The sequence below is a fragment of the Phycodurus eques genome, chromosome 11 (genome assembly GCF_024500275.1).
Source record: "Phycodurus eques isolate BA_2022a chromosome 11, UOR_Pequ_1.1, whole genome shotgun sequence".
NCBI classification, from domain to species: Eukaryota; Metazoa; Chordata; class Actinopteri; order Syngnathiformes; family Syngnathidae; genus Phycodurus; species Phycodurus eques.
Window position 1 is genome coordinate 17,236,443 of NC_084535.1, and position 15,189 is coordinate 17,251,631.

Genomic DNA, 15,189 nt, shown 5'->3' on the forward strand with positions numbered 1-15,189 from the left:
GCTAATCGTTTCCTGTGGTGTAGGAAAATGGTTTGGAGTGCCTTGACACTGTTGGAGCTGTTGTCGTTGACCTGCAAGGCAATGTAGCTGCAGCGGTGTCCAGTGGAGGTCTAGCAATGAAACATCCAGGCAGGGTTGGCCAGGTAATAGAGGTTGTAGATTTGTAGTAATTTACATTGAACTAACAAACATGTTCAAATGTGAGCTTATTTAAGCAAGAAGTGGCTATGTTATTAGACTATGAAATGACAACTGTTTGTGAGTATCTGGTAAATACTGACATTTTGGACTTTTTAGTTTTCCTATATGTTGTTTTTTTTACTATATAGTGGTAAATATGTAAAAACATTGTTTAAAAATGCTTACGCACCAATGTAAAATTGGTGACAACACAAGATTTGAGTCACTGAAAAAAAAAAAACTGGCCACATCTGTTTCAACCAAATAAATTTGGTATTTTACCCTTTCTTTTAAAAAATAAGGACAGGAAGATGTATTTAGAGAGTTTGAAGTTTGCAGGAATGAAGCATGAACTTGCACAAAAACTGTGCGATATTAACAGCGATTTTTGCTTTTTAAGACTCTACTTTTGCTTCTTTTCGCAGGCTGCTCATTATGGATGTGGCTGCTGGGCTGAAAATGCATGTAACATGAACCCCTACTCTACAGCAGTGAGTACCTCAGGTATAACACTTCACTCTATCTACAACTGCAACCTTCTGTACTTTGTGCATTAGTCTGTACCTCTTCTGTCATGTTTAACGTTTATCACAAGCCCCACATTTTGTTTTAGTGGCAATATGAATCAGAACCAGATATTCTATTTGAGCCTGTTATTTAGCCCCAGTGATTCAAGCTTTAAAAAGCCTGGTAATTCTTTCCGATGACCTCCAACCATTCTTGCTGAGTGATTTTCATCAGTCACTTCCTCGGACGATTGAGTCATCTTTTTCTGCTCATTGTTGGTCATCTGCAGGCCAGGTGCCTTGCAAGACTCATTGAATTTACAGTGACGCTCAACAAGGGTCATCCCCTATGGCTAAAAATTTGTATAGCCACTGGAGTGCAGCACAATAGAGGCTAGATTTCAAGCTTTCTTGTATGTTATCCATAGAAATGTCTAATAAAAAACTACACCTGTGTCATTTTTATCAAATACTGTTCCAAATATTCAAACTGGTAGAACTGTTGTTTGTGGTAACTGTGCAATTGGCCCGTTCTCTGCTGGGAGGGTTACATACCGGTACATACTCCGTATAATGTGGCAATACAGATTCATTCAAGCGCAGCCATCTTTATCTTTTAGAGCTAGTCTTAGAATGACTTTGTCTCCTCATAGACAACTTAGCTGAAAGAGTTGTGGCTTGTTAGTTTCACCAAAAATGTCTTAAAACCTGATATCAAAATATTAATAATCCCCTCCATTAAATGTAACAAATTTAGATTAAATAAGAGTAAAATGGTTTATTTATGTTACGTCCCACTGTTAATGCAGTATCAAAGTTTATTAAGTGTAGGCCTGGTATTATACAGGACTGTGTTTCTACCACATCCTCTCTTTCCCTATAATGTGGCCTAGTCTCTGATGTTGGCTAAAGATCTTTCCCTTATGGGGATGGAGAGTATAATGTGTGTTCCAGTACATCACCTGTTTTTAATTTCCCGAGCATGAAAGCCAGCCCCATCAAAAGAACGAGGAAAAACAATAGTTTTCATTCTGACATTGGAGGAGTTTGATCCTCACCCTCTGTCATTCACTTGGTCCCTCACGGCCTGCTCCTCTGTTGTGTTTTGATTTGTAATATGTCACTTGTACTTTGTTGTGGCCCTTAAAAGAACAGATTGTCATTGTTTACTCTTGCTGCTGCTGCTGGCTGTCGTGGTCTACTCATGGATTTTCGTCATTTTATTTTGGTGGTGCTGCAGATCTAGTTCAACTGTGTTTGTGTTGCCATGGTCACTCATTGAGCGCTTAACAGTACACACAATACAAAATATCCGCGTACCTGTCCAATCTGACTGCTCTCATTAGAAAATCACTTTGCACTGCTCCAGGCATCTGTTCTCCACAGTTACAGAATTGTACTTAGTTGTGTTGTAGTTACTTGATATTTTATGGGGCTTTAATTTTTTTGTTTACAAAATCAACATAGCAATAACCTCAGTGAGGTTTAACACATTTTCTATACCATGTCTTGTTTTCAGGTCAAGTATGAGTGAAGCTACAGATGACTGCATTCATATTCCCCTCTTCTTTGCAGCAACAAAACGCAAATGTTCTGTTTTTAACTTTGGTATTTAACTATAAGTAGCATATTATCCCAGATATTCCGTATAAAAAAAACACACCTGGAATATTTTGCCTGAAAGCTGTACATTGTAATTTGAGACGCTTTTTCTAGATCCTTTGCTTAAAGTCTTTGCAGTTTGTTTGTTTCACTCCTTAGACATAATACCGTAACCACATGCAACAAGAGCGAACAGCTTTAAAATAATTCAGAGCTTTGGCAAGAAGAACATGTTCACACTCTTTTTTTATACACAGCTTTTATGTAACCCGCAGATTTGTTTTCTGGGAATTTAAGAAAAGCAAAATATACAATGTGTCAGACTTTATAAACTTGTGAGTGTTACAATTGGCAGGTGGTCACTCATGTTCACCAACATCTGTTTCATTTCAACCTCTTTCTGCTAGTCAGTGGTGACATAATAATAATAATTTATAATAATTCATTTTTGTTTACCCTAGTTTTGTGCTACATAAGCAACACAGTAAAATAGCTTTTATTTGATAACAAGCTGAATGGCGGCTGTGGCGAAGTAGGTAGAGCGGGTGGTCCAGTGACCAGAGGGGCATTGGTTCGAATCCCGGCTGCGACTGTCCGCATATCGAAGTGTCCTTGGGCAAGACACTGGACCCTAATTTGTTCCCAGTGGGCCTGTCACCGCCTTGCATGGCAGCAGCCGCCCATTGGTGTTTAAATGTGTGTGTGAGTGGATGAATGTGAGGCTTTGTAAAGTGCTTTGGGCACTGTGATGGTGTCGATAAAGCGCTATATAAGTGAAGTCCGTTTACCATTTATAAGAATTATCTGGAGACCAAATGCTTCCATAAAATTGTAACTTGAACACAGTTAGCAGAAGCACCCTTACAAGTGCATTTAGCTAAAAAATATGTTTTAACGTAATCAGATGTGATTTTGTGTCTCATGCAGGCTGTGGAGAGCATTTGATTCGCACCATGCTGGCACGGGAATGCTCCGCTTCCATGCAGTCAGAAGATGCCCATCAGGCGTTGCTGGAAGCTATGCAAAACAAGTTCATCAGTGAGTTGCGCATATGTAGCTTTCATTAACATTTCCCAGTGATTGTATATGCATGCAGATTTGTCAGCCAAGAATGAGTTGGTGGAAAACAATAATTTTTGAATAGGATTAATAAACAGATGTAACAAAAAGACTTAACACCGATCTGATCTGCTTGATCGGTATCAGCCGATAATTAGCATTTTATGCTGATCCGCTGATCGGCTTTAGTGTCATAATTCGCCGATCAATGACGTCATTGATCTGCTCCGCAAAGGATATTTACTTCGCGTTGCCATCGTGTAGAGTATATGACAATTATTTTTAGCCTTGTAGCGTGTCTTTTGAAGTAGTACTGTAAATATCTGACCGTCAATAAATTTTTTTTTTTTTTTTTTTTTCAAAAACATGTCGGCAGTATGCATACATGCAAATCAGACACCTTTAGGCGAAATTCGCCATTTTCAACTCAAAATAGGCCTTTTCCGTGAATCGTACAGATCCGATGAGTTTTTCTGGGTATGGGGGGGTCGCCGTTGCTGTCGTCATAGGCTGTTTCGTACTCCTTCAGCACTGGCAGCTAGATCCATTCCAAACATCCGCCATCCACACACATATATTTGTATATTAATCCGCGGCGGACTAATATGCTGGCACATCGGCCTGGGGTTCCACCTGTTCGCTCGGGACTGGCTTTGGATAAATCACAGGACTTGACGAGACCAGAAAAAACACTTCTGCCGCTTCTGCTGTTAAGAAGTAACGGTACTTTTACTCCATTACAATGATCTAAATGTCGGTCGCTACTCTTATTTATCAATTGTTGCTTATTTATCAACTATTTCAGCTCACTTATAACTTGAAAAAACACCATGCAGTAAATCGTAGATGTTTTGACTGTGCATACACACACGCCCACACACAGCAACATCAGAATTTGCATTTTATTTTGTAATTATTATTATTATTATTATTTTTTTTTTGTATTGATGTTCATGCTGTGGTTAAAACAAATCAGATGTTTCTCACTATTTACTCAGTACTTGAGTCATTATTTCACTGTGTACTTTTACTCAAGTTATTTTTTGGAGGACTACTTTTTACTTTTATTTGAGTCACATTATTGTCAAGTAACAGTATTCTTACTTGAGTACAATATTTGGCTACTCTAACCACCTCTGGAGCGGACATCCTCTATTGCTACTCTTACGTTTAAGCAACATTTCTGCTCATCAGATCAGCCAGTGTCGTATTCGTTGCACTGGTCTTTTGTATTTTCGCGTTGAGGTGCTGCGGGTGGTGGCCTTGGTTGTGGTCCCAGTGGAATAGCGCAGCACACGTAACTTCGACGACAAGAGTTGATCCGCTAGTCCATCTTGTATTAATTAGGAAACCCGCCTACATTTATGTAATTAGTTTACAGATGGTAAAGTTAAATGTATTAAGCGACACAGAATTAACTAACTTCAAATTTAGCAATGGCCAATAAAAACAGAAAAATAGTGTACCTAATATTATCCTGGAGGATGCATTTGGATTAACCTTTGAAGTTGGTAATTGTGAAAAATGAAGTGAAACAGACATTGATTGTAGTCAATTATTTTCCAGAACGAGAGTGCTTAAATAGGAGGATGCTATTCATGTAGCACAGCTTGAAGCAGGCATCGGGTGCAGGTGGAGAAGGGCCTGGCTCAAAACAAAAAAGCAAAGAAATGAGGAAAATTAAATTTTAATCCTAAATTTGTACATCATGTACTTGAGCGGTGTAAATAAATGTTTTTTTCTGTATTTATTTTGCCTTATTGTACTCTTCAGTCTTCCAGATTGCTTAATTTATGTTAAAATCAAAAACATTCTCTGCCGGAGCCCGGGGGATCCCCCCCAGACCCCACCGCTACAATGTTTTTTTTTGGTCACCTTTTTCACGCCTTTGGTGTTTGCATTTCTGGGTGTGGGACAGACACCACATCTGAGGCAGACAACACGTAATGCCTGGATCAGACCCCAAGTAAAATTTGGTCTTTCACGATTGCACTATGTCAGACTACTGCAATAAAATCTTGTATTCCGATACCACCGCATCCCGTCTTTTACTATCACTGGGGTTTATCTTGTCAACTCAAATGCGACCAGATACACTCGTTACCATGGTGATGACAACAACAATAGATCGTGCAAATTTATTGTCTGGGGGCGGAAAAAAATAATAAAATAAGGAAAAACGTGTGGTGGTCATCACCGATGCTCGGGAGAGGATGTTCATTCACAGATTGCTTGAGGTTGTTCACGTACTTTTAATGCGATACGGCTCGCAAGCAGGCAACAAAAGGTGATTAATTAAGGTGACTAACGGTTGTATGTAAACAGGCCGCTGTTCTGTCGAATCATGCTCTAAGGTTTTGGTGTGTACGAAGTAATTTAATAACAATAAATTAATTTAATTACACTAAGTTAGCACTCATTATTTCTGTCATGTTGTAATGTTGGTTTGACCTTACTGAAAACTGACTTATGTCATTGGCTAATCCTTGAATGCCCCCGAGAGGTCATTAATGTCTAAAATGCTAGAGAATACTTTTGAAGCTACTCAGTATACAGTATACAAGTATATACGGTAAATGAACAAGTCATTTAAATAGACACATTGCTCCATCTTGTGATCGGATCGGTGTTCGGTAATAGTTTTTTTTTTATATCGGTGATCGGCCCCAAAAACCCTGATCGTGTAAAGCCTAGTAACAAACAGATGTTGGGTTGCCCCCGTCGGGAAGACCAGAATCGAAAGAAAAGTGTTGTGATCCACTGATTTAAAAAAAAAATATTTTGTTTAAACTGTTTCAACTCGGCCCATAAATGTCCCAAACATCATGGTTGACCGCTGAAGATCATTTTGAAATTTTATTTTATTGAATGTTCATGTGAAAGTGTAATTTGTTGTGTTCTAAGAAGTGTTCCGTTTTATAACATTTAGCTTTGTGTACTCAGCTGGTGACCATGACACTGTACCACTTCGGCTCGGTACAATCTAGAACACTGACACATTTGGACCAGTTGTATGAAACCAATTTAAGTTAATTCAGCGGTTCTTTCTTCCCCCCTTTTAAACAGTGCTCCATAAATCCCGCTCTCACTTCAGTAATGGTTTCTATAATGTGAAGTCCTCTCACTCAGACTATATGATATTTGAACAAACATCAGCCTTTCGAGTTGTCGAATAAATACAACCATCAATATTTTTTTACTGAAACTGTACACAAGTGTTTGACACTTTATTTTACATTCTGCAAATTAAATACATCACAACAGAATGATTGCATTCAGTTATTTAATTTGCACCGAAGGATCATCATAATGAAATCAATAGATTTGTTTTGTCTCCTATTCTTTGTTCCTTGTGAGGAACTTGTGACAAAGGAGGGTAAGATCTGTCACTAAAATATATTACTCTTTGTACGTTCAGGCTCACCCTTTCTGGCCAACGAAGATCGAGTTTTGGGTGGAGTAATTGTCTTGCGGTGCTGCAGATGTGCAGAACCTCAGTCGTCTCCAAATGTTCAGGGTCCTCTCGGTGAGACATGGGCTATTTCATTCCTGGCTACACTTGGATTCCATGCCTCAGCTAACGTTAGACAAAGATTGCTAATTTTCAAAATCTATCATTGGACACTTAGCTAGAAGGAAGGGGTAAGTTGAGTTAGTGGGGGTCAGGGGGGTTCGCCGTGTCTTTCCTGGCGGGTGGTCTTTTTTAACTTATACAATCAGGCTCCAGTTTCACACCCTTCATCTCAGATCTCATGAAGACCTCCCACTACGGAATCAAATGCTAATCTTAAAACAAGCAGACCTTCTGAATTTGCCTAAATTTGGCTGATTATGTTGGTGGATCTGGTTTCTCTACCTGGGGCTTTTAAAAAAGCCTTTTTGTAAAATTTACAAAAGCGGGCCTACTGAGCAAACTATAAACTGAGTTTCGTTACTATTGCTTGAGTTCAGTGCCATGATATGTCATTTGTCATTATATGATCAACTGTATTCTGTTTTATGATCAAAATGCAATATTTTATCAATGTTTTCATTTGTTCTTAACTTTGCACAGTGGAGTTTCTTTGGAGCCACACCACAGAAAGCATGTGTGTAGGCTACATGTCTGCCCAAGATAGCAAAGCAAAGGTGAGCTCTATTAAATTGCCACAACAAGATAATTATGTCCACTCACTCAACCATAAGAGCATGCGTTGACACTACATCCTCTTCTTTCAAACTTTGTCATTGACATTCAGTTTGTCATTCAGTTTATGTGGACAAAAATTTGCATTTTTTTCAAATAATTCATGTATATTTGTAAATTCAGTTTGATTATGCGGTTATACTCTTGCATTTTTTGCAGCTTCTGGCCAAACGTGACTGCTACCTGCTGCCTTCGTACACATTGTAATTAGAAATGATTGTATGTGATAATTAGGCAACTCCAATTTTTACGGGTGGGAGGTAAATCCCAATAGTGAATTGAAAGGGGGGGGAAAATGGCGCAGTATAAAATTGTGTTGCAGTTGCCATAAAACATACAGCGGCTGAAATAAGTATTTTACATCACCATTTTTCCTCACTAAATAAATTTCCAAAGGTCTCATTCACAAAAACATTTCACCAGATGTTGGGAACAACCCAAGTAATCCATACATACAAAGAAAGTAGACAAAATAAGATCAGAAATTAAGTTGTGTGTAACAATGTGAAATGACACAGATAAAAAGTATTGAACACGCTAACTGGTATTTATTTAATACTTTGTACAAAAGCCTTTGTTTGCAATGACAGCTACAAGACGCCTCCTGTATGGAAAACTAGGAGCATGCATTGCTCTGGTGTGATTTTGGCCCATTCCTCCACACAAGCAGTCTTCAAATCTTGAAGGTTCCGTGGGCTTCTATGGATGTTGCGTTTCAGTTCTTTCCATAGATTTTCGATTGGATTCAAATCTGATGATTGGCTGGGCCATTCTAGCAGCTTTATCGTTTTTGTTTGAAACCAATTGCGAGTATGTTTTGGATCATTATCCTGCTGAAATGTCTACCCTCATTTCATTTTCATCATCCTCGGAGATGGCAGCAGATTTTTGTCAAGAATGTCTCGATACATTTGCCCATTCATCCTTCCTTCAATAATGTGAGGTTTACCAGTACCATTTGCGGAAAAGCAGCCCCACACCATCATGTTCCCACACCTGAACTTCACTGTTGGTATGGTATTTTTATGGTGATGTGCAGTGCGAATTCGCCTCCAAACGTGGTGTGCATTATGGCATCCAAACGGTTCGATTTTGCTCAATCAGACCATGCTATATTTTCCCAATATTTAACTGTCCAAATGTTGTTCAGTAAATTTTAAACGAGCTTTGACATATGCTTTTTTTTTTTTCCCCCCCCCCACCCCCAACAATGGGGTCTTGCGTGGTGAGCGTGCTTACAGGCCATGGCGGCGGAGTCCATTACTCACTGTTTTCCTTGTGACAACAGTACCTGCTAATTCCAGGTCTTTTTTAAGCTCTCCACAGGTGGTCCTTGGCTCTTGGACAACTCTTCTGATTGTTCATTGCATTCCTCTGTCAGAACTCTTGCAAGGAGCACCAGATCGAGGCAAATTTATGGTGGTATGATTGGATTTCCGCTTACGTATTATGCCCCCAACTGTGCTCACTGAAACGTTCAGCAGCTTAGATATGCACCTGTAACCAGTGCCATCGTTATGTTTTGCAGCAATCGTTTGCAATTGTCTTGAGACAGCTCTCTGCTCTTAACCATCATAAAATGTGTCTTGACTCACACCTTGGCAATGAGACCTTTTTGTAGGTCATCAATTAGGACTGAACAAGCTGATATTCATTTGCACTGAGAAGGGGCTGGATTGCTGTTTGATTATTGATATATTTTAGGTGTTGTCTTGGCTTTCCACACCTTTTTCCACCTCCCTTTCTTCATGTGTTCAATGCTTCTTCCTTGTCATTTCACATTATTATACACAACTTAATTTCTGAGCATGTGTTCTACTTTCTTTGTATGTATGGTTTACTTGGGTTGTTTTCAACATCTGGTGAAATCTTCGTCAATAGCACCTTTGAAAATATATTTAGTTAGGGAAAATGGTGACGTGTTAAATACTTATTTCAGCCGCTGTACACCAACACTCACCTAATCGTATGAAAACATGCAAAGAATAACCATCCGTCCATCCATCCATTTTCTTTACCGCTTATCCTCACAAGGGTCGCGGGCTGCTGGAGCCTATCCCAGCTATCTTCAGGCAGGAGGCAGGGTACACCCTGAACCGGTCGCCAGCCAATCGCACGGCACATAGAAACAAACAACCATTCACACTCACATTCACATCTACGGGCAATTTAGAGTCTTAAATCAACCTACCACGCATGTTTTTGGGATGTGGGAGGAAACTGGAGTGCCCGGAGAAAACCCACCCAGGCACGGGGAGTACATGCAAACTCCACACAGGCGGGGCGCGCATTTGAACCCTGGTCCTCAGAACCTTGAGGCAGATGTGCTAACCAGTCGTCCACCGTGCCGCCAAGAATAACCATAGAAACAAAATACAAAGTGAACATCAAGCATCGGCAAGTTCTCTCATAGGCAGAAATTTGGCAGCTGATCGATTCCATTTTCCAGATGTGCTGTCCGAACTACTTTGTCATGGCACAAAGAAACATGCAAGCCTGAGGAGCAACAATGAAACAGAGCAGCAGCAGAAAGACAGATCAAGATGCTTTCTTTCCAACTGGTTAGATGACTTGCTGGCTTCAGCTGGCTGGTTCACTTAAAATCCAAAGTTTGGAGGAATCTTGTCTGAAATGGACTATGGAGGGCTTGCCAAAACTGCATATAGTATGTCCAATGGCACCAGGTGCTCTGGACTGAAGAGTAATGTCTGGAAATATTTGACTATAAAAGACAGCTGGCTGTTGAGCTGAGAGCATGAGAAGGCTTTGTATATAACATGAAGGTAAAGTTCCTTATTTGGATTTCGGGTTGCATCTGTAATTAATGATGAGGATTTGTGCATTGGTTGGTTAACCTTGTCAGTGTTTCGACTCCCCAGCTGCATGTTTATTTGTTTGATCTTGTCAGCTTGGCGCCTTGATTGTTGTATTTGTTGTTTCTTTTAATTAATATTACCTTAGCGTTTCACATTTCTTAGAAAGGCACGATAAAATATGTTTGAATCAATGTAATTCTTGTACAGGAGGGTTTTAATATTGTAGCTTCTTGGCTTTGAGAACTGATCACATTGATTTCATTGGCTAATAAATCTCTCTGAATTAGAAGAGGCCACTGTTGTTTAACATTGTCTCACATTTCAAAGCATTGGTGCTATGGCCTGCTGAGCACTGTCCCACCTCTCCTCACTTTCCTCATGTCTTGTGGTATATCTTTCTTTATATACACCCATTCTCTATCAGACATTACTTACACGCTTAAGTATCGAAAGAGTTTGTCTAGTTAGGTGAAGAAAATAGAATTGCATATCTCTGGTTAGTTGTAGAATGTAAGCATACAAAGTTTGCTTTCTCGCCCAAAGCATGACTATATAAAGTAACTAACTTTCCATTTACTTCCAGCAATGATATTAAATAACCTCGTACACATCTTTTACAGCAAAAAATGCAATGTTACGATAGACTGCTAAAGCATCGTGTTGAAGGAGTGAGGCTACAAAGCTTACATGTCCATCTCTTTCTTTCACCATCTGCATGCCAAAGCAGCTGGCTGTCCAGTACTTGAAGCCAACATTGTGGGTGCAAAACAAAACTCGAGCGTTTGCTTCTCTGCTGGTCCTCTAAACGCTGCCAACTCATTCTCTACTGACTGAATGCCAAAGTGAAGGGCATCTGTTTCCTCTCCAGTCCGTTTAGGTCAAAGAAAAGGGCAGAGATTAAAAGCTTTTTTTGTATCAGTGCTGTGTCTGTAAACTCATTTTAACGTGCAGCTAAAGTGTGATCGAGATAGTAAGATAGTCATGATGTGAACCAGTTGTTCCCTTACATGCAGCTACAATGATGACTTGATTACTGTCATTTTTGTGTGTGTGTGTGGGGGGGGGGTCACGGTTGACGACTGGTTAGCACGGCTGCCTCACAGTTCTGAGGTTCAAATCCCCCGCCTGCGTGGGTTTTCTCCGGGTACTCCGATTTCCTCCCGCAACCCGAAAACATGCCTGGTAGGTTGATTGAAGACTCTAAATTTCCCGTAGGTGTGAATGTGAGTGCGAATGGCTGTTTGTTTGGATATATGTGCCCTGCGATTGGCTGGCGACCAGTTCGGAGTGTACCCCACCTCTCACTCGAAGATAGCTGGGATATGCTCCAACACTCCTGCGACCATAGTGAGGATAAGCGGTACAGAGAATGGATGGAAGTTGTTTTTTTGTTGTTTTTTTTTTTTTTTGGGGGGGGGGTTGCAATGTTCCAATTTACAACTAACCAAATTGATGTCGGTTTTTGATGCAGTGCCGCCTGTGGGATTGAAGGTCACGGCGAGTCAATGTTGGTTTTCGGCCTTGCTGCTTGCATGCAGTGATTTCTCCAGATTCTCTGAACCCTTTGATGGTATTATGGACCGTAGATGATGAAATCCCTAAATTCCTTGCAATTGTACGTTGAGGCACGGTGGCCGACTGGTTAGAGCGTCAGCCTCACAGTTCTGAGGACCCGGGTTCAATCCGGGTGCCTGCGTGGGTTTTCTCCGGGCACTCCGGTTTCCTCCCACATCCCAAAAACATGCATTAATTGGAGACTCTAAATTGCCCGTAGGTGTGACTGTGAGTGCGACTGGTTGTTTGTTTGTATGTGCCCTGCGATTGGCTGGCAACCAGTTCAGGGTGTACCCCGCCTCCTGCCCGATGACAGCTGGGACAGGCTCCAGCACGCCCGCGACCCTCGTGAGGAGAAGCGGCTCAAAAAATGGATGGATGGATGGATGTACGTTGAGGAACATTGTCCTTAAACTGTTCGACTATTTTCTCCCGCACTTGTTTACAAAGAGGTGAACCTCGCCCCATCTTTGCTTGTGAATGACTGACCAATTCAGGGAAGCTCCTTTTATACCCAATCATGCCACCCACCTGTTCCCAATTAACATGTTCACCTGTGGGATGTTCCAAACAGGTGTTTGATGAGCATTCCTCAACTTTCTCAGTCTTTTTTGCCTCCTGTCCCAGCTTTTTTGGAACGTGTTGCAGCCATAAAATTCTAAGTTAATGATTTAAGTTTAAGTTTATCAGTTTGAACATTAAATAACTTGTCTTTGTAGTGTATTAAATTAAATATAGGTCGAACATGATTTGCAAACCATTGTATTCTGTTTTTATTTGTTTAACACAACGTCCCAACTTCATTGGAATTGGGGTTGTATATGTATATGTGTATGTGTGTGTGCGCGTGTGTGTGTATATATATATATATATATATATATATGTGTGTGTGTGTGTATATACATGTGTGTGTGTGTATATACATGTGTGTGTGTGTGTGTGTATATATATATATATATATATATATATATGTATATACGTGTGTGTACGTATATGTGTATATATATGTGTATGTGTGTATATATACGTGTGTGTATATGTATGTATATGTGTGTGTGTATATATATATATATATATATATATATATATATTTATATATAATGTTAATGTTGATAGCTTGTTTATCTTTCCAGTTTTACAATATCGTTTTATTAGCGATGGCTAAAATTGCAAGTATTGGTTGAGGTGGTTTATTTGGAAGATGTATATCTTATTAATTCACCCAATAGACAAAGATTAGGAGAAATTAGAATCCTACAGTTCCGACCTGAGGAGAGTTTCTGTGTAACTAGTGACCAGAAGCGCTGTACAGATGTGCAATGCCAAAGAGCGTGAAAATAAGTGTTTTCAGTACAATGAGTGCATATGTTTGCTTTTGAATAGCCCATTTTATGCATATTATATTGTGTAATGTGTGAGCTATGGCACTTTGAACTGGATTAGCTTTTAATTACTGTTTTTTGTCATTGAGAATGTATTTCTGCAGATTTGCTCACAGAATTCATTGTCAGTAGACACTGAGAGACTCTTTCCCATTTTGCGATGGGTAAGAATATTGAATTAGTACTTGGGATTAAGTTGTATGCTTTTGAAGGGAGTTTTTTGTTTTGTGGGAGAGGTTCCACTATTTTCTGAACAAAAACGGGTAGTTGTGAAGTATTCACATGTGTTGGGAGTCTTTTTAGGATTGCTGTTCTTACTTTATAGTATTGAAGAAAGTTACCACCTCTAATTTGAAATTCTTGGAATAAGGTATCACATGACATGAATGCATTATTTTTTTTTTTATAAATTATGTAGGCAGTCAATTCCACTTTCTTCCCATGTGCTTCAGTTAAGGGGTATTTCATTTTTTATCTCAAAATCGGGATTGTGCCAGATTGTGGAGGAATGATATGGTGCTGACTGAGATTGTGTGGTTTCTAGACCTTTCCACCAAGCTGATAAAGTGGCTAAAATAATCAGATTCTTAAAACAATTGTGGTGTTTTCAGACTTGTGCTATTACCTTTATTGAGTGTATTGTCACATTGGCCTAAATTGGCTGTACCTTTACGCTGGACTGGTCTGGACTTGACATCGGAGCCTCACACGTGAGCTGCATGGACAGGCAACGACAATGCTGAAACACATTTTTTTTCATGGCTTATCATAATTGAGCAGATGAAAGTGAAATGTAAACTATGTTGACCCCCCCCCCCCCCCCCCCCCCCCACTCTCCCCCCACACCTAGGCGCTGTTCCCTCTTCCTGGCCATCATTACCACTATAAAGCTTTTGCTCCATAAACTAAGACCAGAGAAAATCAAATAGCATGCAATACAAGTTCATTTGATATTGCGTAGTTTTTTTTTTTTACTTGACAACTGTCTTTCATTCTTAGGCGTTTTTTGTTATTCACTTCGTGTTGGTAATAAATAGCACATGATTCAAAGAATGTGAAAGCCACAACAAAACAGTGACATCGTCAGTATGCTGAAAGTGTCTTTTGGCATACTCTCTGGCTTATCATGTGGTTTATCATGCCTTTAGAGGCATTCATAAAGTTGTTTGTCTCTCAGAAATTCAGATCAACTATGTTTTTCATGTGGTGTTTTGACCCGGCTTTTGTCTAGTCATGTGGTTGCTTCACCGGGTGACAACTTGACAGCAAGCATGCTGTTGGTTTGTAGGTCCACATTTTTTTGCGTTTACTTTAGGTAGCTATCATGTAATTGTAGATTTCTTCAAGCCCACCAAGGGGCATTATCATGGGATAAACATGTATTCCGTTGGTCATGATACAAACCATTTCCGTTTTGGGCTGTTGAGCTGCATTTTCCTCTACTGCGGACAATGGAACAGTCATTAAAAACCAGCATGCCCAAATAGATCGTTATTTACCAACTATAAATAAGCACTCATCCTCCCTGAACCACATAAGCAGAATTCTGGAATGGGTGACATGCTGTCAGCATTGTGGTGTACTTGCTCACTTGTCTGGCTCTTTTTTTGACTGCCCATTCACTATGATCATTGTGTCAGGTTGCCACAAAAGCGAAGGTCTCAAAATGTGATTGAAGGGTTGCATGCTGTCATGCTGGGAATGTTTTGTCATGCACGTATACTGTAAATCGTTGTAAATAGTATGCATTTTGATTTCTATTCAGCAAATTGATAGGAAGTTCAAAGACTCTCTTCTGACATGAAAGCACCTTAAGTTGATTATGACTCAGCTTTGAACCTTCACTTGAAACAGATTTAAAATGGCCTTTCTCAAAACGCATCCACAAAAGATGAAGGGAATAA

General features: G+C 39.8%; 1 protein-coding gene across 9 annotated transcripts in view; it reads left to right on the top strand.

The window, feature by feature from the left end:
- tasp1 (taspase, threonine aspartase, 1) overlaps window positions 1–15,189 on the top strand; it is a 61,110-nt gene that overhangs the window by 15,060 nt on the left and 30,861 nt on the right. For 3 of the 9 annotated variants that reach the window (XM_061689478.1, XM_061689476.1, XM_061689477.1), the window contains exons 10-14: window positions 24–143; window positions 606–684; window positions 3,216–3,326; window positions 6,766–6,873; window positions 7,402–7,475. In XM_061689478.1, coding sequence (XP_061545462.1) covers window positions 24–143; window positions 606–684; window positions 3,216–3,326; window positions 6,766–6,873; window positions 7,402–7,475 — 492 coding nt within the window. Of the gene's footprint in view, window positions 1–23; window positions 144–605; window positions 685–3,215; window positions 3,327–6,765; window positions 6,874–7,401; window positions 7,476–9,982; window positions 10,497–15,189 lie in introns of those variants that run through there. The other 6 variants (XM_061689486.1, XM_061689483.1, XM_061689479.1 and 3 more) reach the window with 5 other exon arrangements.